Here is a 24,241-nt window from a genome sequence, read left to right on the forward strand (position 1 = left end):
GATTATAGAGAGCTATGGGATCAATGTCTTGTCATATGCTGACGACACGCAATTGGTGGTTTCCCTGTCCCAGTTCCCAGAAGTGGCAGACAAAAATTTCTCTAACTGCCTACAAGACCTAGCACTCTGGATGACAAATAACTGTCTACAACTTAACGGCAGTAAAACGGAGCTGGTGGGAAAAACACCCTCTATATGGGCCTCTGCTTGGTGGCCACAGTCACTAGGCCCTACCCCCCCCCGTGCGTTCAGGTTAAGAATCTGGGGATGTGGATGGATTCCAAACTCTCCTTCGAGAGCCACACTAGAATGGGGTCAAGGAAGTGTTTTGGGATTTTAAAAGGCCTACGGAAGACTATAGATGGGTTGCCTGTCGCAGCTAGGAAAACCCTAGTTCATGCGCTAGTCACTTCTCACCTGGACTATGGGAATGCTCTTTACCTAGTAGCAAGTAACAAATGAATACCTAGACTGCAATGCATTCAGAATGCGGCTGCCTGCCTGATCTTGATGCTCCCTAGAAGATCCTCCTCTAGGAATGCCCTCTCTGCTCTCCATTGGCTCCCAGTGCGGGAGAGAATACTCTTCAAAGCCCTATGTATCAGTCATCGTATCCTGCAGAGGAAGGGTATCTGGCCTCGAAGCACTGGAATACACTTCCTCTCTCTTTGCGGAGTGAACAATCGGAGTCACTCTTTAGAAAGAGGCTGAAGATCTGGCTCTTCCGGAGTTAGGCTCCGAGGGGTGACGCCGTTTCATACCTTTGCTCCCTATGAGGTAACTATGCCGTAGCGCGGGGACACACTAGCTAGTGTAACCATGCGCTTTACAAGCTTGCTTATTATTATTATTTATTACTGTATTTCAATCCTCATCTGCCTCACATCACAGGACTTGCGAATTTTATAACTTTATTCGACAATAAGTCATAAAAGTGTCACAAGAATACATAAAACATTATACAAGTCATAAAAGCAATTTGATAAATAATTAAAATTGATAAAAAACAATTAAACTCACATATTTAGTGTCGAATAGATTTCTTAAAAAGGGGATGTACATAAGGTGACCGTAGTTCAATAATTAGTGACTAGAGCAAACCTCCATCTTAAAATTTATTGGATTTCATATACCTAACAATCTTCGTTGGCTCTTATTACCCATGCCCATTTCAAAAATGTTGCCATAGCCAATGCAATTGGAGGGCTGGGGACAGAAAGTAATATTCGTAATGCCTCATCATGTTTCCGAACCACAATAAGACGACATATTGGTTTGAGCCATTTATTTCTTGGGGCTGCATACAATGGACAGAAAAACAAGAACTGGCTCATCGTCTCTACCTTATCCTTACATTTCCGACATTTATCACCATCTGTCCCCGCCCAGCTAGACGTAAATGCCTTGATAGGGAGGGATCCAATCCTAAATTGGAATTAAAGCTTCCGATCTAATGGTTTCTCTATTGAGTCCCAATAGGGTTCCAGTAATGGGTGGGATTTGAATTAAAAAAAACGTTCTGTGAGATGGGCAGAAACATTTACATAACACTTTTCAGTAAAAATCATTTCCCAATAGATTTTCTTCATTTCTGGCTTAAGAGGGAAAAACATATTAGTAGGATCATCCCACAGTTCCCTCAACCCCATTCTCCCTAAAAGAGAACCAATTGATTTCAGCCACTTAATTTTATGGAAGCTATCCTTCTCAATTACATCCTTAAGACCCCTGGCATAATGATACAATTCCTCCGTAGTCCACAACCTACGCCAGTATAATACTGGTCGCAACATGGCAAGATCGGTCACAGACTTCTTACCAAGGTCATAATACAGGGGAATTAGGGGGGTACTTTGGGGGACAGAGGTAACTTTCCTAAGGCACTCATTTTCTAGGGTGGCCAAGTGCTTCAAGTGGGAAAACCCCCACAACTCGGCGCCATAAAGAACTGAACCCAAAACTTTCATCCCATAGATCTCTAAAACAGACCTAATTGGTTTAGAGAAAGAAGTCTTAAATCTTTTGAGTAAAGCGCCTGCTTGTTGCTTAAACCTCAGTGCACTGGTGTCTAACTGCCTATTCCAGCTCATATCGCACTGAAGGTTAACACCTAAATAGGTGGAGGCGTTGACGCGCTCTAGCCGGCAATTGCCCATATATATGCTTCCTTTGAACCGTTTGATTTGTTTTAGACGACTCGGTTCAGTAAGTACCATAAATTTTGTTTTAGCGCTATTGATTTCGAGCCCTCACATATCGCAAAAGTCCATAAAGCGCTGGAGTGCCTTCTGAAGACCACTTGGAGTTTTGGAAAGTATTAGGGTGTCGTCCGCAAACATAAGGACCGGGACACACTCACCTGCCAACACAGGGGCATCAGTTGGAACCAGGGAGAGGTATTTAGCCACTCCATTTATAAAGAGCGAGAACAGGGTAGGCGCCATAACGCATCCCTGTCTCACTCCCCTCTCTACCGGAAAAGCATCTGTTGTCTACCCCTGCCTACCCCATCTAACTTTTGCATAGGTATCCTCATGAAGGCGAACAATCAAAGATAACAATTCCCGTGGCATTTCCAAATCCTCCAATACCTGCCAAAGTTTCCCTCGCGGGACAAGATCGAATGCTGTATCTTACCCAGGACCAGACGACCCATTAGTTTTTGTAAGGAGTCAATCAGGCCAATAGGCCTATAGTTACTCGCTAAAGACTTATCACCTTTTTTGTAGATGGGCACAATTTCTGCTCCTTTCCAGATATGAGGAACGGCCATCCCCTGGGCAATGGCGTTAGCTAAATAACTAATATAAACTCTCCATCTCACTTTGTCACTGAGGAATAAGTCCACAGGTATGCAACCCATCCCTGGAGCTCGCCCTGCAATAACGGCATTCAATGCCTTGTCAACATCCCCTAGACTAAAAACATTGCCTTCATAAAATTTAAGGGCAAGAGTCATCCTGCTACAATTCCCTTCGGCATTAGCATACTGCAGCTTAAAATATTCAACCCAGGAATTTTGCAGTATGTCAAGATGCCGTAACAGCTTCAGCTCACATGTTGAAAGAGTAATCAAATTAGGTTCTTCTCAGCAATAAAAATTCTGAGTTTCATAAATTTCCTTAACCGGTGTTCCATCTCCAATTGTTCGCAACAGTTTCTACGGTGACCACTGCAGACCAAAGTGTACCTCTCCACTACCACAGCACATCTGTTGACTTAATCAGGACACCAAACATAAGGAGCAAGGCAATCACTCCAGCACACATTCTGGCATGATTTCACTCAAATTACGTGGAGTATATTGGTCAGGCCCTAAACAGGACAAAATTGCAATTTTGTGATTGAAGACACAAGGATAAGCTATGCAGAAGATCCAGCATAAGCAAGATGGAAGAATGACTCGATCTACACTCAACATGTGTCTACTTTTGGGGATTAAAATAAATGTAAGTCTATTTTTCTAACTGGGAACAAGTTATGTTATGTTTATTTGTAAAGCGCACCATCACCTGCACTGGCACCGAGCAGGTGCGTGTGCCTAGCCCTGCCTATGGCACGTTGGTTAATTAAAAAGCCAGGCCTTCAGCTTCTTACAAAACTCAAGAAAAGAGAAGACGCCACTGATGTGGACTGGAAGGTCGTTTCGGGCTTTAGGAGTGATGCAAGAGAACGCCTGCCCTCATTATCTGGTTCTTTGTATGTGTGGGATGTGTGTGAGTAGGAGTGCTGCGGAGAAGAGGTGTCTGGGTGGTTGGTAGAAAGAGAGGAGACCGTTCAGGTAGGTGGGGGCCCAGTTGTGTAGTGCCTTGAATGCGTGTGGGAGGAGTCTGAATTGAGCGCATTTGTGTATCAGGAGCCAGTGTAGTTCCTTGCGGTGTGGTGTGAGTGCGAGTTGTGTGGGAAGTTGAGGATGAATCCGGTTGCGGAGTTTGATGGTTTGTACTTTTCTAGTGAGTTCCTTGGTGATCCTGGTATAGAGGGTATTCCTATAGTACCAACTTACTCGTTGAGGAAATATGAATTTTGTGATCAGTTATGTCCCCTATCGTAGACCCCAACGGCTCCATGTACATGCTATAAATACATGTATGTTCCCTCCTGCTCCAGTTTTGAAGACGCAAATATATGTGCGTCCACCGTCAACATGTCCTCTTTCAGATCCACCATGAATGGGTCAGATATTCCTTTCCTAAGTATGAAAGGCCACCGACTTTATGTGGTTCACTTTCCACATTTTTACAGATTCAGGCAAATAGGCCCGAATTCTGTCATCAAGCCTTTTCCTGCCTTCTGCCTCTGAAAGCTCCAGTCTGAGCCTGCATCTGTGACCATGAACTTTGTCTTACTCCCTGCGCGGCTAACGGTGCCTGATCCAGCCCGTCGCCTTCCAAAAACTGTATTTCACCTTCAAGATTATCTCCTCCGCCCCTCATCCGATGCATTCCTGTCTAGCAGTTTAGGTAAACATTCCTCCAGCTACCGTGCAAAGGGCCAGGCCTCGCTGTCCTCATGCAAGTAATTCATAGCCCTGTTACCATGGAATATTCCTACCCCCTCGCATCTAGTGTAGACACTTAGACGCTTGTACACGCACTAACAGTCAGTATAGTCAGTATAGAATAAGATTCTATCCTAAGAGACCTCTCTTTTTGGATAACACAGTTCTTTAAACATAGGATATTAGATATGATTTGGGATTAGGTTGACATAACCCCAGACTTCTGTCTCCACATGTAGAGCTAAATGTCAAGTCCCTTTCTCCCTCTAGTTGCACGTCAATCACACGTCATGCGGCTGCGCACGCATCTCTGCCAAATATTTCTGCTGACATTGCAGGATTCTCTTATGGATCCACCCACTTGTGGCATCAAGTATAATGACGTTTTCTAGTTACGCCAATTCTAGTTACGCATGCATATTTTATTTTGTCTTATCAGTTGATACGCCTACTGCATCTGTTTTACTGTAATGCCTTTTCTATAAAAATGATTACCTGTCAATAATATATGCCCTTCCTTCCTGAACTTTCGTGGTGATGGAATAGAACGCCTACAATTCGAATTGTATTCCTTTGTATAGGAATAAAGCCTTTTTAAACCTCTAATACCACGGATTCTGCCTCTCATTTTACTGAGTTATTCTTAATAGACTTTACCGCATAAAAAATAGTACCGGTAACGAAATATTTACCACATAAATTGGCGCCCGAACAGGGACACTTTCTCATCTCACGCGCCGGAGGTGCGTTGCAGGCCCGGTCTCCTGCCACAGCTGAACAGACAAAAACGCGTACCCGCAGGATTTCCTGTATCTCCCTCCGGCCAAGCGGGGACGACTGAGGCTGCGATCAACACCCAGACGAGGCGGTGAGAAGTGCGAAGTATCCCGACCAGAGCCTAGCTGAGAGAGCAAGATCCGAGGTATACAGAGACCCGCCAGGTTCCGAAGTTCCGAGTCCAGTCGAGTCAAGTCCGGTCCAGTCCAGTCCAGTTTCAGTTCCGTTCCGAGGCCTTCCGTTCCGAGCTACCCGGTGAGTACCATTACCGGGGAGGCATTTAACGTGCACATAGTCTGTGCCGGTCAAGACGGGTTTGGGTACACAAATCCGGTCTGCACTGTTTTAGCAGTGTATCTGTACTGTTTAGAAGTATATATAGTATGTTTTGCATATAAATAAATATAAATAAGTATTATCTAGTGTCAGTATTATGTCAGTAACTAGTTTTCTATTAGTTATTATTGTTCGTAAAACTGTTAAGTGTTAAATGTTTTGAAATACGTTCTATATACTGTGGTGTGAATGACTGTTCATTATTGTGTTTTCTTGTATAAAGTGTGTTCTAGTAATAAGGTCTAAAAATGCCGCTCTTTTCGAAACTAAGACAGATCAAAACTAGAAAAGGTGTACTCGAAGAAGCTGTTCCCATCCCACCTAGGGACACTCCAGGGTACTTTATGTATCATAAGCATGGCCTAGATGCCGTATTATTTCTTGATTTATGGGTGGACTACACCAAAGAATTACCAGAGAGTCAGAGATGGCCCGCAGCGGGGACCTGGGATGCAGATTGCATCATGAGAGTAGAAGAAGAATTATGGAAAAAGAAAGCCAGACAGTCACAGAAAGATGCGATTGAATTATGGCGTAAAGAATCATATAGACGTACAGAAAAAGCACTCAGACAGGAAGAGAAAGGTAGAGAGAATTCAAATAAAACCCGAGAAAATCTATTACTTGAGGAAGGTACCCGAGTAAAATCAGAACAAGTAGACAGACAAAGAAACGCCCTTATGAATGGTATGTATCCACTTCTGGCCGAAGGGTTACCTAAGGCTACTCCGGAAATACCAAAAGACTTGCCACCTCCATTGTTTCCGATAAAAGCACATCCCAAGGGGCATCCCAGAACAGCAGAAGATGTTTTCCTTTCCTCTTATTTAGATGATGCAGCTCCCGAGTATGCAAATACCGCACCACATAGACCGCTTGCCGATGATGCTCATCGCCAAGATTCTCCGTCTGTACCTCCACAACAACAAGCTCCGACACGCATTCCGACAAGCACATCTGTTTCTACCGCTTTTCCCGCAACGACGGTTGCTGTCTCACCTTCAACAAATCCTTTCACGTCCAGCACCCCAGACGGTGCTACAGGAGGTACGACAGACATTTTTTCTACGCCACCCAGAGGAAATACATTTTCCCTTAGAGAATTAGCACACCAACGTACGCCCAAACTAGCAACTCCCGACATGCTCAAGGAACTTCTAGTAGATTGTAGATATGATCCTGTGCCCGGTAAACGAGACGAAATGCTGCTGTCATCATTACGTATTCGACGAGCTGCAATATATTTAACGAAGCTACCAGGAATGGCTACACATTTAGAAAATATATATCACTTTGTCCAGTCAGGACGAGGTCCTGAAAGTATTAGCAGAGCTATGGAGTACCAGAAAGCGGAGGTACAGGGACAACTGTTACGTTTCCTCATAAACTGTGTAATCAGAAATCAAGACCGGCCTGGGATAAATCCGGAAGAAATGCAAAAACTTGTCACTTGGGGCCAGAATATATCAGAAGGAAGACATGATAAACAGTTATGTATAGTAGCTATGTACCGAAAGATCCGCAAAGAAGTAGAACGAATACACGAAGAAAGATTAGAGGTAGACGCCACTGACTTAAACAGAGAGGAGGGGGAGCAAGAACCAGACCAATTAGATACAATAGCTTATGTAGGTAGAGGAAGATCCCATAATAATACCAGAGGTTTTAACGACCCAATACGTCCAATACGTCCAGAATGTAATAGACATCTTCCAAACCCTATGCTAAATACGAAATCCCCTGAACACTTATTCCAAGCCGCTGATAAGTTACTCCGAGATCGAAGGGGATACCACGTGCTCGATTCCATGGACGAACAAGAATTAGTCAGGTCCGCAGTACAATGGGCTGACAGTCCCGGCGAATACAATGATGATGTACTTGCACACACGTTTCTGAATCTAGACCCATATGAACAGCGTTTAGCTAGTATATACATGATTCAACACCTCCTTATATTATATAAAAACCAACACTCCGATCCAGGACCCTTACCTGACATATTGACAGAACTACTCACGAATATATGGAGAGGGTCAGGTACTGATTTGATTAAGGAAATTCTAGAATCCCGAAACCAATATTTAAATTTCGTATGCCCAGAACACGTTCCAGTTCCCATTATGGGAAGAAAAATGTATCACATAGATATACAGAATCCGTTACGCGAAGTGCACCCAATCAGAGGTACCGGTGATAATTTTACACGCGTGTTTGTATACACGCCTATAACTAAACTGGAATTATTAGAAATGAAGAAAGTAGTACCAAGCCATGACAAGGACCCAGCAGGTTTCCACCGTGAGATAAAAGACATGTTACTCATGGGAGAGTATACCTACCCCGACATTATGAAAATATTGAAAGTCCTATTACCCGCCGGTGTTTATGAGAAACTCAAAGAAAAGGAATGGGAGGTGGGAGACCAAAAGATAGATTGGACAGCATTAGAAAACGAAGAAAAGGCCCGAGCTGCAGGAGCAGGGCTTGGGGAAAAGACTACAGCACTAGCAGGATTACTAATACAGGTACTGCCACGTTTATTAACTACGAAAAAGGAAGACTGGGGTGCAATCTCAGCCTGTAAACAAAAACCAGATGAAGACACTAGTGATTTCTATTCCCGATTTGAAAAATGTTTTAGTATAAATAGTGGTATAAAAGCCAGTAGTGAGTCATATCCACATCTGTTTGTGACAAAATTAGTTGAAAATTCTCTGCTACAAGTCAAGAATAGAGTATTGAAATTCGAAAGTACCTGGCAAGGTAATACCCCATCACAGATGCTACAGATGTTACAATATCACCACAATAGAATTAGAGAAGAACAAGAACACGAACAAAGACGTATGAAAGATACAAAAATGAAAATGCTTGTTGCACAGTCAGTTCCAGCCGAAGGTCATCAAAAGGGTGATTCCGCAGGTCCTGCGAAAGGGACATGCAACTATTGTAAACAACCAGGTCATTATATACACGATTGTCCAGTCCTGAAACATAATATTGCCACAGGTAGAACGCATGAGAGACCACGTCCACCTAGACAGGATCAGAATCAACAACAAATCCCTCAGAATGCACAACCTAGGTTAGCTCCGCAACAATTAGCTCCGCAACAGGCAGCTCCACAACAGATCGTAGCACCACCACAAGCGCAGCCTGTCGCTGCAACTCAAGCAACAACACAACAGATGTATCAGTACGCACAAACAGATTATCCCGATTATCAACGATACTCATGAGATAGCCTAGAGAGGTAAGTTGGCTTACCCCTTATTGAGGTTCCTGTAGACCAAGAGGGACCTTATGTACATAGTGAACTATTAGGGGAAGACAGAAAGTTTTTACTTGATACAGGGGCAAGCAGAACAACTATAAGACGCAGTGAAGTTCCAGGGGCACCCCTCTCAGGCTCACAAAATATTTCCCTTGGATTCTCAGGAAAACCTATAATAAATGACGTAACACAACCTCTTCCACTTACAGTCGGTCCATTAACACGTACTACAGATTTATTGCTTACTAAATCATGTCCAGAAAACTTGTTAGGCATAAAAACATTGAAAGCTCTAGGAGCCATAATATGTTGTTCTCCGGAAGGAGTACGACTATTTTTACGTGACTTTAAAGGTCACTACGTATCCAGAGACATGGATCACCGACTGCAGAATGTACCTACACATTTATGGGCACAAGGCCCCACTGATGTTGGTTGCATGAACATTACACCATATCGAGTCACACTAAAGACAGGAGTGGTACTACCACGAATGCGACAATACAAGTTACCTCCAGATGCTGTAACGGCCTTACTGCAAATCATTGACGAGCTCATTGCACAAGGAGTGGTTGTCGAAACTGACTCCAATGTATGTAATTCCCCGATAATTCCGATTCTTAAAAGAACGGATCCAAAAGCTCCGCCAGTATACCGATTAGTTATTGATCTGCGCGAATTAAATAAATGCATTGTACCACAATACCCTGTGGTCCCAGATATCTCCTCATTACTCACAGCTATTGACCCAGAAGCAACGTTTTTCACTGTAATTGATCTCAAAAATGCTTTCTTTAGTGTCCCAATTGATCCGGAAAGTAAATATCTTTTCGGTTTTAGTTTAAATGGACGAAGTTTTAAATTCACACGCGCACCTCAAGGATTTACAGAAAGCCCCAGCATCTATAGCCAAGCACTGAAACGAGAACTTGACAGTATCCACATGCCAGTTAACACTGCCTTGCTTCAATATGTCGATGATCTGCTGATCACCGCCCGAAGCGAACCTGAATGTGAAAAAGCGTCACTGACGGTTTTAAAATTTCTGGCCGACAAGGGGCACAAGGTGTCCCCTTCTAAGCTGCAATTCTGTGTCCCGCGAGTTGTTTACCTTGGGCACTCGCTGTCCAAGGAGGGAAGGCAGCTTACACCCGATCGCATCCAGTTAATTGCTAACATGCCACCACCCAAGACACAAAAGGAGGTGCGGGCTTTTATAGGCCTCACTTCATACTGTAGGCAGTGGATCCCTCAATATGCATTTCTAGCAAAACCACTCATCCAGTTGACAACACAGGAGGCAGCCACATCGACTGTCCTCCCTTGGACTCCAGAACATACACATGCCTTTGAAAGCTTAAAGAAAGCTTTATGTCAAGCACCTGTCCTAGCAACACCATGTTACAGTAAACAGTTTACACTCTTTGTTACAGAACGCAAAGGTACTGCTTTGTCAGTACTCACTCAGGAACAAGCAGGATCACACAAACCATGTGCTTATTTCTCTAGTACATTAGATCCAGTAGCCCAGGCACTTCCAGCGTGCCTGAAATCAGTGGCAGCAACAGCTTTAGCAATCAGACAAAGCGATGCCATAGTGTTAGGACATCAATTGACAGTACAAGTACCACACGCAGTAGAAGTTCTCTTGAACCGCACACAAACACAACACTTGACTATAGCGAGACTCACCGGTTACGAATTAACATTGTTTCAGCCACACATAGAAATCAGACGTTGTAATACGTTAAATCCTGCCACACTGTTACCAGTAGGCGGAACAGACCCATTGACACATGATTGTGTCGAAGTCATTACTATCACGACGAAACCCAGACAAGACTTGACAGATATCCCTTTGACAGATCCAGACTTGACATTATATGTAGATGGGTCATGTATGAGAACAAGTACAGGAGAGTTAGTGGCCGCTTACGCAGTCACAACAGACACTGAAGTCATTGAAACAAATTGTATTAGCACGTTGTCAGCTCAAGCAGCAGAGCTCACCGCTCTGACACAAGCCTGTATTCAAGCCACAAATAAAAAAGTCAACATATACACAGATTCACGTTATGCATTCGGAGTCGTCCATGACTTCGGCGTACTGTGGCGAGAGAGAGGTTATTTAACTTCTCACGGTGCCCACATCCAACATGGACCCCTCATTCAAGCCCTATTAGACGCGATTCATCTACCTACTGCAATATCGATTATGAAATGCAAAGCCCACACAAAAGTTACCGATATCATTTCTCAGGGTAATGACCTAGCTGACAGAACAGCTAAACAGACTACTCAGAATCAGACTCACACAACTGACATGACAAAGACAATAGTCCTGACACCAACACATTGCATGACAGTTAAGGATCCCGCCCTTGATGTAATTGACATACAGACACATGCTACACCAGACGAAATAAAGAAATGGACTGAATTAGGAGGGATCCAAACAGATCAAGGATGGATGACGAAGGAAAAATCTATATGGTTTCTTCCCGACTCAATGGTCCAAGTCATCATTAACACTATACATAGTCCAGCGCACCTAGGAGAAAAAGCTATGCTAGATAGCATTCAACACATCTGGTTCAACAAACACTTGCGAGCCGCAGCTAAACAAAAAGTTCGTACCTGTATGATATGTTGTCAGTTTAATCCAGGTAAAAGCATCCCCGTAGAGCAGGGTGGATTCCAAACTCCCGATCATGCTTTTGAAGTCCTCCAGATGGATTATATCCAGATGGAACGATGTCGAGGATTCAAATATGTTCTCGTAGTTGTCTGTGCTCTTTCCCGTTGGACAGAAGCATACCCGGTTTCAGATTACACTGCCCCGACTACTGCCAAACAGTTAGTTCGAGAATTCTTCCCACGGTACGGTTTACCACGTGTTGTCTACTCAGATAACGGCCAGCCGTTCTCGTCCGAACTAATGAAACACGTTTCCCTTCTATTAGGCTACCAATGGAAATTCCATTGTGTCCGACATCCAGAGGCGGCAGGTCTCGTGGAACGTCATAATCAAACTCTGAAAATTAGATTGTCCAAAATATGTAGAGAAAAAGGAGTCGATTGGATAGTAGCCTTACCAGTTGCGCTCTTTTACATGAGAATGGTAGCACATTCTCGAACAGGGCTATCCCCGTATGAGGTGATCTTCGGTAGACCACCAAATATGTGGGGGACGCCTATACCTCGTAAAATCACTGATGTTGACTGTAATATGCTGACAGATTACCTGGCTTCCTTGATGTCTGCACTACAATCTTGTCGTTCACAGGTATCCGCAGCTTTTCCCGACAATACTGAGGTAAAACCCCATGACGTGGTTCCTGGGGACTTGGTGTTGGTCAGGAATTTTGACCGGAAGACCCAACTGGACCCTAGGTGGAAGTCACCGAAGTTGGTTCTACTCACCACAAGGACAGCTGTGAAGATCGAGGGAAGGAAAGGGTGGTTGCACTCGAGTCATATCAAGAAATTTTATGGACTACCATCCAGCGTAGAGACTCAACCCTGTATTCCCTCACAAACAGACTCAAAGCTCCCCTTGGCTGAATTAACAAAACCAGAACTGTATAAACTAAAATTGAGGTCCAGTAAGTCAGACAATTTGATTGTTTAAGTCCTCTCCAAGGTGAATCGGTTGAATACGTCTCTGACATGTATCCTCTGGACCGGAATAGAGAAAGAAATAATCAAATGCTGCTCAAGAAGCATGCGTATTGTAAATCATTTCGTAGTCACTGTACAGTAACATTATTAATTTTGTTTTTTCTAAGTCTTCTGATCATCGTCAGCATCCTATTGCACATGTATTACCCTATTCCTAAGCGTGCTTATAATATAACTGCAGAACATTCTTTTAGTGAATTACCTCCACATGAATTGTCCTATAGATTTGCGCTGCGCAATAACACTTTCATTAGTATGCTACATCATTCCCATCAAACCAGCAATGCCACAAATTGTTGGATATGTGGCCGACTCCCTCCCTATCAGAACTATAAGGGAGTTTTGCCCCTCTTTCCTTATCCGTTCACACACAATGGCTCCTGTGGAGCATGGTTTAGTTTGATTAATTCCCTAGATTCAAATTCCGCAGTTTATCAAGACAACTGGGTATGGGGAAACCTGAACTTAGTTTTGCTTAAAGTCTGCTACCCTAACAAGGAGGGACTTCCCAAAAGAACAGGAACTGATCTAGAAAATGAAGTATATGGATTAGGTAATTTTACACTTAACCTCATGATCCTGAACGTTGAATCTGAAGCTACACCAATCTTGCCCGCCATGCCCGTATTCCCAGTAAAGGGGGAACTATGTATAAGAAAGAATGGCTCCATACACATGGGCCATAGTAAATGCACCACTGTAATAAAATTCAGTGATCAAGGCAAGTCTACATTTAGAGCTTCTCGTCATTCCTACTTTATATGTGGCCAGACCGCATATATACGCCTACCTTTAGATTGGGATGGTACCTGTTATATAGCATTCCTTCTACCGCCTGTTTTCCTAGCTCCTCCTGATTATTATAGAAATACTCATTTAGTACACAATAGACAGCAGAGAGATCTCCCAATTGTCGATTACACTGAAACAGCATGGGAAAAATACACAGATTTCAATAAAGGTTTCTTTCCCTATATAGGTACAGTCACTAATAGTAAACTGATACGTAGATTAACCAGAACCCTTGAAGCAGTAGTGAACGAAACTATTTCCGCCTTAGGCAATTTAACAGAAGAGCAGTCTGCTATGCGGATTGTTGTGCTTCAAAATCGTCTTGTCCTTGACGTCATCCTGGCCGATAGGGGCGGAGCTTGTAGGGTCATCGGATCAAGTTGCTGCATTTTCATACCAGAAAATTCGCCGTCAGTATATAAAGCCATAACTCGCCTTCATAAGATTGTAAGCCAGATACACCAGAGTCCAGGCACCTGGACTTGGTCCGGTTGGTTCTGGGGCGTGTTGTCAGCCTGGGGATGGAGAATGCTCTCCTTCCTAGGTATTGGCTTTCTCATACTATTCAGTTGCTGCTTATGTTTACAATGTGGGCCAGCGATTTGTGGTCTGTGTGCCACCTCGTGTATCCCACATCCAAGTTTTCGTTCGAGATCCCGGAAGAAGAAAGAAGAGCAAATGATGCTATATGAACAGATCGATGGATTGATGAAGATCGATATCTCCTAAGGGTCCGAAGGGGACAAGGAGGGAATGAGGAAATATGAATTTTGTGATCAGTTATGTCCCCTATCGTAGACCCCAACGGCTCCATGTACATGCTATAAATACATGTATGTTCCCTCCTGCTCCAGTTTTGAAGACGCAAATATATGTGCGTCCACCGTCAACATGTCCTCTTTCAGATCCACCATGAATGGGTCAGATATTCCTTTCCTAAGTATGAAAGGCCACCGACTTTATGTGGTTCACTTTCCACATTTTTACAGATTCAGGCGAGTAGGCCCGAATTCTGTCATCAAGCCTTTTCCTGCCTTCTGCCTCTGAAAGCTCCAGTCTGAGCCTGCATCTGTGACCATGAACTTTGTCTTACTCCCTGCGCGGCTAACGGTGCCTGATCCAGCCCGTCGCCTGCCAAAAACTGTATTTCACCTTCAAGATTATCTCCTCCGCCCCTCATCCGATGCATTCCTGTCTAGCAGTTTAGGTAAACATTCCTCCAGCTACCGTGCAAAGGGCCAGGCCTCGCTGTCCTCATGCAAGTAATTCATAGCCCTGTTACCATGGAATATTCCTACCCCCTCGCATCTAGTGTAGACACTTAGACGCTTGTACACGCACTAACAGTCAGTATAGTCAGTATAGAATAAGATTCTATCCTGAGAGACCTCTCTTTTTGGATAACACAGTTCTTTAAACATAGGATATTAGATATGATTTGGGATTAGGTTGACATAACCCCAGACTTCTGTCTCCACATGTAGAGCTAAATGTCAAGTCCCTTTCTCCCTCTAGTTGCACGTCAATCACACGTCATGCGGCTGCGCACGCATCTCTGCCAAATATTTCTGCTGACATTGCAGGATTCTCTTATGGATCCACCCACTTGTGACATCATGTATAATGACGTTTTCTAGTTACGCCTATTCTAGTTACGCATGCATATTTTATTTTGTCTTATCAGTTGATACGCCTACTGCATCTGTTTTACTGTAATGCCTTTTCTATAAAAATGATTACCTGTCAATAATATATGCCCTTCCTTCCTGAACTTTCGTGGTGATGGAATAGAACGCCTACAATTCGAATTGTATTCCTTTGTATAGGAATAAAGCCTTTTTAAACCTTTAATACCACGGATTCTGCCTCTCATTTTACTGAGTTATTCTTAATAGACTTTACCGCATAAAAAATAGTACCGGTAACGAAATATTTACCACATCGTGACTAGGGTGTGAGTGACAGTTTTTATAAATGTTGCTTGGGAGCCATTTGAAGACCTTCCTCAGCATCTTCAGGGTGTGGAAGCCGGGTGCAGTGATGGTGCTGACTTGAACGGTCATATCCAGTTTGCTGTTCAAGATGATTCCGAGGTTCTTGCTGTATGTTCTGGGTATGGGTACATGTTCTTGCCAAAGATCACTGCTTCAGTCTTGTCAGTGTCGAGCTTGAGACACTTGGCTTTTATCCAGTTATCGACTTCGATCATGCAAGCGGTGAACCGGTTTCTTGTGTTGGGGGTCTTGTCCGAGCGGGAGAGTATGAGCTGCATGTCACCATGTATACATTGAAGAGTGTGGGGCGAGCAATGAACCTTGAGGCACTCTGCAGATCCGTTTCTGAGCATCCAAGGAGTAAGGTGCAAGGCTGACAGCTTGTGTTCTGTGCGTTACGAATGAGCAGATTCAGCAGACCGCGTATCTTTGGATGCCAATCTCAGGGACACAACTGATGATGATGGGGTGTGTCAAATGCTGCAGAGGTTCTGGAGAATGCGGGCTACTGTGTCTCCTCTGTTGAGGATCATGCGGATGAGTGCTATTTGTGTACTGAGGTTGGACCTGGGCCCAGACTGCGTGGCGTCAAGCAGCTGGTGGTGGTGATGGTTGCTGAGATGGTCGGTGAGTTACTGGTTGATTAGTTTCTTAAAGACCTTTGTCGGGTATGGTAGGAGGAGATGGGTCTATAGATGGAAAGAAAGGCTGCGTCAGCGAATAGTTTCTTGAGCAGGGGCATGAAGACAGCATGTTTCCAGGTGCCCAGGAATATGCCTTAGTCGATGGAGGCATTGAGGATCGGTGTTAGTACTTCGCTGATCAGTAGGAGGCCTTTGGTGAAGGTGTGGTGGGCGCAAGGGTCAGATGCAGCCCCCAAATGGATGGTCTTCAGGGTAGCAGCAATTTGCATGGTGGGGATGGCAGGCCATGAGGTCCGGGTTTGTTCGCCGGCCATGATGGGAAGTTGAGTTGCGAAGGTAACAAGGTCCTGTTGAGGGTCGAAGTTGCTGAATATAGAGATAATTTTTTTTACGAAGAATTCCAAGAGCTTGTTGCAAAGGTCTGGTGAGGAGTGATGATGCTGGAGGCAGCAGGAGTCGTGGTGAAATCTTTGATTACCCTAACAAAACCATTAGAGGTGGAAACAATCCAAAAATAAATGCAATAATAAATTCAAGATTTCACAGAAAAACATCACCTTGAAATGTTAATGTTTTAGGGAAGTATACTTTAACAGAAATCTAATCTAGTCAAACCAATTTGCTTGAAACATGCCAGGCACTCGTAGTTAAGCGCAAGGCAATGCTAATGACATGCTGTTTTAGCAGGTTAGAATGTCAGGGTTTTTTTTAAGAACTCTTTAAAAAAACTGAAGTGCATGTGCTACAACTGTTGACATTTTAAACGTATGGTTTGTGTATTAAGGAAGAAGACAAACACTGAAAAGTCTACTTATAAAACAAGATCAGTTTAATTTGCAAATTTCAACAAAAGTTGAATTATTTACAAAAACTGAACATTCTAAAAGGTTTTCAAACTACTGCTTTCTGAAAAGGGAACCTATTGGATTTGAATTCAGATATTAGGAAAATTGTATGGAAGACTTGCAATGTTTCACTTTCCTGCTTGTGTGTCAATAAAAGGAATATGCTACTTACCAGTATGCATCTGTTCTTGGCATGTAGAGCTGCAGAGTTGTACACTTAGAGTCACCAAACTCGTGACTTCCAAAGACTGTCCAAGAAGAAAAACAAACTGCAAACATCCGGGCCCAACACCAGATGGCGATCTATGCTAAGTGTACAATCTGCAGCTCATATGCCTCGAACAAAAAAGTATGGCTTCCTAGTTTAATTTTCTTACATCTTCACATTTGTGCAACTTACACGCAATGGTTTCATGAAAAAAAAGAAATGTATTGAAGAAAAGTAAATGCAAAAAAGGTGCCTTGTAAAACCTAGCGAGTACGCGTATCGGGTAGTAGCACAACTCCTGCACTATCACCCCTAGATTTCTGCAAAACACAATACAAAGGCCATAGTAGACAACAACTCTGATGCGTTTCTCAAATAAAAGAATGAACGAGTCAGCACCCTCCTAAACATATGCCTGCAGCTGTAAACAGTGCACAGGCATCACCAATGACACTTTTCTGCCAGCCACCTGTACCCGTATATTTAGTGGCTGCCCAAACTGCCCTCGTACCCCATCGAGAGCGCAACATAGACACATACCTTTGATAGAAAGGCATTCTGCCCACCTTTACAAGTCAGATGGACATATATATCACTTGTAAACACAAAACTAGTCCTTGATTGAGCACGTAATAGGGCAACGCAATAGTAATGGAGGAGCAACATGAGCTGGTTGGGGGGAGGGGGGTTGTTGGGGGGGGGGGGGGTAGCAGTGTTACATCCCTACCCTGAACTGCCTAGCGTATGGACACCGAGGAGTCAGCCAAGTCCGAGGACTGTGGGCCTATAGTAGGGACTGAATGGCTATCAGATGAGGGATCAGACCAACACATTAGAAGCAGCGATGCTCTCAGTACTGGGGATGCAGATACTGTGTTTAGTTGGCAGAGAGGATGGTGAACAGTTACTAAGGCATGGATTTCTATACCTCATCAACCCCAGGAAGAGGCAGAAGACATTCTAGGTCCTTGGTTGTACTTTGACAGCATTGGTAACAGAGTCACTGACGCGCTGTGAGCTGCAAGCAACAGAGGTGGTCAAATGTGCTGTGGAGAGCCAAGCTATGCCATGGAGAGGCAAGCTATGGCACAGAGAGCCAAGCTATGCCATGGAGAGCCAAGCTATGCCATGGAGAGCCAAGCTATGCCATGGAGAGCCAAGCTATGCCATGGAGAGCCAAGCTATGGCACGGAGAGCCAAGCTATGCCATGGAGAGCCAAGCTATGCCATGGAGAGCCAAGCTATGCCATGGAGAGCCAAGCTATGGCACAGAGAGCCAAGCTATGCCATGGAGAGCCACCACCAAGGATCCCGGTTTTGAAACTGATGATCATAACAGACTTCTGAGATGACGGTGAAAGGATGCAGGCTGGCTATGCTTTGTGCATAACCTAAAATCAAGGATTTACACCTCCCGACATGTTCTAAGAGTGAAATAACCCTCCTATCATTGTATTGCACTGGGTAATGTAATCTGGTGACAGAATTCACCTGTTTAAAACTCATGTACCACAGCAGATGCTGAAAAAAGCGAGCCACATTCACTAGAGGAGCTCAACAAATGCAAATTGTCAAATTGGCAAGTGTTTTTCAACAAGAAAGCACCACGAAGGAACTTCTAGACATAAAATAGGTGCTACACCATTCAGAAAGGATGAATGTGCACATGGTCCAAGCCATGAGGAGAGATGTAGCAATACTATTCAGAATAACACAGGCTCTCATGATGCGGAGACTGAGCATGTAAGCGCCCACCGCTGGTAGGCAAGAAAGTGGGCTGAAGATACCCTGACGCACGCAGTATGAATCAGAGCTACTTGCCTGTCTTAACGAAGGTAAGAAGCATCACTGATGACGCTGCAGAGCAGCCAGACAGACTAGATTGTTCATGAATTTCTGACCTCGGCGCACAGCCAGAACAAGTACTTGTCTCAGGAAAGGAAACAAATACAATAAGCTAATCTCCCACTTCCAACTAATCAGAGATCATTTAACAGTCTGACAGAGCGAGGTCACTCATTTAATTAGCAATAATTGGAAACTCTCTCTTCCTGAATGCAGGAGCAATGTTTAGAAGGCCATTGTGTACGCACACAGTGGACTGCCAGAGACATATTAGAAAAGAACAATAAAAGAGAGGCAAGAGCACTAATGGTTCAACACTTGCCATTAAGACGTCTCTGGGTCACCTGCAGCTACAGCTGCTCAAGTGAAGGTGATCTCCCAAAGCCACTAAAATGACTGCCTTTATAGGATAAAGCAAAGGCCTACAACAACCATTAAATGCCTACTTGGGATGCTATATAAAAGCAGGCACGTTGAGATGCAACCTCACGCACGCCGCTCCCACCTATCGGCATGACAGTCAACGTATCAATCATGTTTTCTCCTTTGGCATATACAGGACTAGTCTATATGGGGCTCCCATTTACCATGCGCAGCCACAGTAGCCAAGTCCAGGGGGGTCATCACAGGCGCAGAACTGATTATGGAAGCTCCTTCAGTTCAGAGGCAACTGTTCGGCCGCTGATATTTCATCCATTTCCAGGTTTTTGGCTCCTATATTCGTACTACAACCATGTGTTAAACTCCAGCAGCTACATGGATGATGAGAACAAACATTGTTGCTCACTGGCATCCATGAGACACTTAGCAGTGTCCTCCACATTCATAAATAATCCACTTGGGGCTCCTCGTCCCACAGGTCATTAGCAGATAATTTAGCACTGCTACGGATCCCAACCCACATTAATACCATTGTAATGGACTCCACTGTCACTCTTGACAAACTTCATGCAAGCAGTATAGTCCACAAGTGGAAACCAGCAATGCAACTAGAAATAAAAGACTTCCCCCCGCTGCGCTCTCTTCCAACACTAAACAGCTACGCTTTAAGCTCAATCGTAATCCTGCCGGGGGGGCCCTAGAGGGCCCTCTACCTGAGAGTCATGCAGGAGATCTCCCAGCACCAGCCAGCAACTCTGTATTTGGAACAAAACATGTATGGTTTCTATGGAATAAAGCTTTGTGGAAACCTGTAGGGGTGCTTGCCCATCTGGTTGGAAATTGATAAAGAAAAAAAAAACATTTCATGTTATAAAAGGTTTCCAGCATCAGCCGCATTGAGTTTTAATCAGAGTAAGATCTCAAGCTCAGCTACAACTACTGAGTTTTGATAGTCTAATCAGATATCTTGCATGATTTGGACAAGATATGGAAAACACTGGGTCAGAATATTATTCTGAAGACCAGGCTTCTGGTGCTGCATTCAATACTTCAAAACAGGGTCTTGTTCCGAGTAATTCTTGAAGCCTGAAAGACAGTTGTGAGAGTTTGCGTGTATTATAGGGTAGGGTTGTGTGACCTTACCGTGTAATACACTCGCAAAAACTGTTTTGGTTCCAATCAAGCTTGTTTGCAAAACCTTTACCTCAACCCGGGGTAGTTGTGGCTTCGAGCAGCAAGGTTTAAATAAAGGAACTAGTGGAAAGCATTTAGAAACACCAAACAATGAAATAAAGTCAGACAACACAAAAGAAATCCAACACCAATTTATAAAAATAGATTATATTTGTATGACTATTTAGAGACCAAGATGAGCAAAATTCACCGGAGGGTTCTGGCGATATAGATTTTTAAAGAAAACATAAATCTCAGGTCAACCGCAAACAAGCATTAGTAACCGTAAAGATTGGAAACTTGGAAAGTTTGAAAGAGTTGTGTTTGGCTACTCCGGCCTGGGAGGGAGGGAGGGGGGCGGGGGAGAAATTCAGCATGGATAAGAATGAGGGGGGGAGGTGGGGGGTGGGAGGATGGAGAAGCGCTTCAGGATTTAGATAGTTACCTGGCGACCAAAGCATTCTCCAGTCCCAAACTTTATAGCACAACCAGAGTGGTCTAATGGAGTGGTCCTGATCCGGAGGTTGCAGAAGATAGAGAGTGCTCTGGTAGCTGTGTGGTTGACGGGGATGTCCTTGCCTGTAACTCCTCAGTTCATAGGTAGGTGGTCCCTTAAAGTCCTCATTAAGCCAGTAGCATGCCAGCTGCTGCTGGGCTCCTGTCTCCAGTCACAGAGGGTCCAGCAGAATCCTTTGAGGGAGGATAGTGTTTCTCTTGGGTGGCCAATCTGGACTCAGTCGACACTCCCGGACCGGGCAGACTGGTGTGCAACTTTTGGCCATTGAGGATCAGTCTCTTGGTCAGTGGTGGGTCTCCAGAAGTAGCCACTGACTTGCAGAGTTGGGCTATTTCAGTTTTGATAACCCTGGTTCCAGGGGGTTCAGCCGACTGACCCTAGAAGTTACTCCTTTAGTCTGGGGCTCAGGAGTATCTTTTCTTTGAGCCAAGAGCCACAAGCATTGCCCTCCCTACCCCAAGGTGCCACAGGAGTAGTTCAACAGACAGTGCATCCTCTCTTGCCGGGTCAAGGGGTCAGCAGGGCAGTACTTCTTTGGCCCTTTTCCAGTTCTGGCGTGATCGGAGGATCAGGGTGCCATATTTACACCCAGAAAGTGCTCTGGAGGGGATGATGTAGTCACTAGGCTACCAGGAACTCTCCCACCCTATGATGATGTCCGGCATTGTGTTGCATCTAACAATCGAATGAGATCACTATTCTGCCGACATTCAAGCTGTCTGAGCAGTTCCTTGGATGTTAGGAGCTTGATAGCCCACCATAGAGGTGTAACTACCTGTGGGCTACATGCCCACGGGAAAAATGGTTGGGGCACTGGTCTCCGCTCTCTGTTCCCGCCGCCAGCCTCTCGTCCTGAACAAGGGGGCGACCCCTCAGGAGTGTGATCGCCATTTGCCCACCAAAGGTGGCTTCGCATTTGAAGCTCTCCTTTTGGGCCAACACCTTTAGTGGCTTCTTCAGAAGGGGAGGCTGTTGTTACAAGCCTAGGAGTCAGTGGCACTACTCCTCAGGAGGATAGAAAGCTGTCTGGTGGCCAGCAACCGTGCGAAGCCACTGGACAAACTGGACAGCAGAGTGGCTACTTTCTAAAAGATGCTTTTCCTTAAAAGTGACCTTAAATTCGACTTGGGCATCATGTCGGGTGTAATGCCACGATTGATTTGATACATTGAAGTACCCATTTTAGTAGTCCCATTCAGATGTTAGGGGTCAGCCGATAACTCTGTCAGCCAATAGGGCTACTGACTTTTCCACAGCAAAACAACAATTTGGAAGTGATGCTGTCAGGACAGACTAAAAAAGCATCGGTCCTTCTTAATAATATATAGCTCCTTGCCTCGGGGCTCCATAGGCCTTCCATAAGGGAGACATATATTTGTAAGGTAAGTGGGGGCTTTGCTATTTGTTTGAATGGCAATTTCGAACTAGTAGTTTGAAACTGCTCTTCCCGGGGGATGGAGGGGGTGCACTCTGGCTTATAATACCGAGGTAACCTTGGTACCCTATACTAGGGCCTTATAAGTAAGTCAGTCTCAGCCAACAGGGGGTATCTAATGCAACATGCACTTTGTAAGGGCTTGGAGCACTGGCAGTGGGGTCTGGTCTGCAGGCCTCCGTGCACTCTGAGTAGAAAAACCAGCAGCAACAGTCCAAAACTTTGGGGAGGATCATGGAAAAAGAGGGATTTCCTTACGAGTTTTGACCCCCAGCTTCATAGGCAAGTAACATCTTCCGGATCTGCAGCACGAGATGGTGATGGAAGAAACTGAGTAAGAGCGGTACGATAGAAGAGGCAAAACAAGGTGGACAAGGAAATCCCCTTTAGACAAAATAAAACTGGGAACTATTGCGAACAATCGCCACAAAGCACAGTAAAAAGTGAAAGTTTGCTCGCTGAACTTACCTTAGGACAGGTGATTTCAGTCTGCTGAATCAGAATCAAGGCGGAGGCAATCAGCGCGCCCTGGCGTACGTAATTCACAGGATCATTTGTCATTGGTTCCAGTAGGTTGATCGCTTCCTACAAATATAAAAAAGGTGCATCAGAGTCAGAAATGACTGTTACTTGGACAATACTGAAGACTTTTCTGCAGTAAATAAGTTACCTCTTCTTAGGAGAAACCAATTTTAGATGTCCGAGAATATGGTTGATCCTATCAAAGATTTTCATGTGTAGTAAAACCTGAACAATCCTGGTGACCTCAAATATCCAAGGTAAAGCAGCATGCACAGCCATCTGCTTAGGCTTATTCCCATTTAAACCCCGCAGAAGAGAGCCGGTAACGAAGGCCGATTGTAGATTCTAAACTTGTTGCAATGCCAGGTATCTAGGTCTAGGTTTACTACCACAGTATGCAAGTTGACATATTTCACAATTTCCCCACTTTTTGGATTGACAGCCAGAAGTCTTCCACGTGTCATGCAAGGCACGGGGTAGATGCAGAAAACACCACTTCACAATAAATAAATCATGTGGGAAGTATTTTTCTAACTTCAGCTGACCAGTTAAGAACGACCTTCAAACTGTAAACAAGTCAAGTCAAATCAGAGGGAGGAGAGAGCTGAATCAGACCAGCCCAGAGGGCTCCAGGGGGCGCAGAGTGCAAGCATCATGTCCACTCCCTCCGGGACCCCTTTTAATGATCACTTGTAATCCACAGGGGACAAAATGTCAGTGCGGGTATGTGAGGGTGGATTCGGATGAGGTGGTATCTACATGTTAAACTGTAGTCTAGCTGAATGGTTCTGTATTCAATGAGCTTTTGAAGTGTAGGTAAAGTTATACTTGCTCCGTTGTGCCGAGATGCTAGATCTGGTGAAAAGCACTGTAGAACAAGTTACTTACCTTCGGTAACGATGTATCTGTAAGAAACATTAGTTAGTTAGATTCCTCACCTTAGAATATCCCCAGGCGTCAGACTGGATCCGGAAGATTTTTCGTCAGCAATACCCCTTGCGCGTCGCTAGGCGTCGTCTGCGGCTCCGCGTCCGTCGTCTGCGTCGTGCGCCGGAATGACGTTGTCGGAGTACTTAGACGCCGCCCTCGCGCGCTGACATCAGTTCTTGTACATAGCTTTCCGCGCCAGGAACGCAGAGCCATGCAAAGACCGACACTGGTGCCAAAAAATAAAATCTAGGGGCCTGAAAAGGATAACCTTAACCCTAGATGTCAGTTCGCAGAACAGGGAGGATGGGTGAGTCGGTGAGGAATCTAACTAACTAATGTTTCTTACAGATACATCGTTACCGAAGGTAAGTAACTTGTTCATC

General features: G+C 44.5%; 1 protein-coding gene across 1 annotated transcript in view; it reads right to left on the reverse strand.

Annotated features, from left to right (window-relative positions):
* Window positions 1-24,241, reverse strand: part of PSMD1 (proteasome 26S subunit, non-ATPase 1) — a 386,750-nt gene that overhangs the window by 75,282 nt on the left and 287,227 nt on the right. The window contains exon 18 of the mRNA XM_085635741.1: window positions 22,875-22,991. Coding sequence (XP_085491867.1) covers window positions 22,875-22,991 — 117 coding nt within the window. The remainder of the gene's footprint in view (window positions 1-22,874; window positions 22,992-24,241) is intronic.

The sequence above is a fragment of the Triturus cristatus genome, chromosome 11 (genome assembly GCF_964204655.1).
Source record: "Triturus cristatus chromosome 11, aTriCri1.1, whole genome shotgun sequence".
In the NCBI taxonomy this organism is placed as follows: domain Eukaryota; kingdom Metazoa; phylum Chordata; class Amphibia; order Caudata; family Salamandridae; genus Triturus; species Triturus cristatus.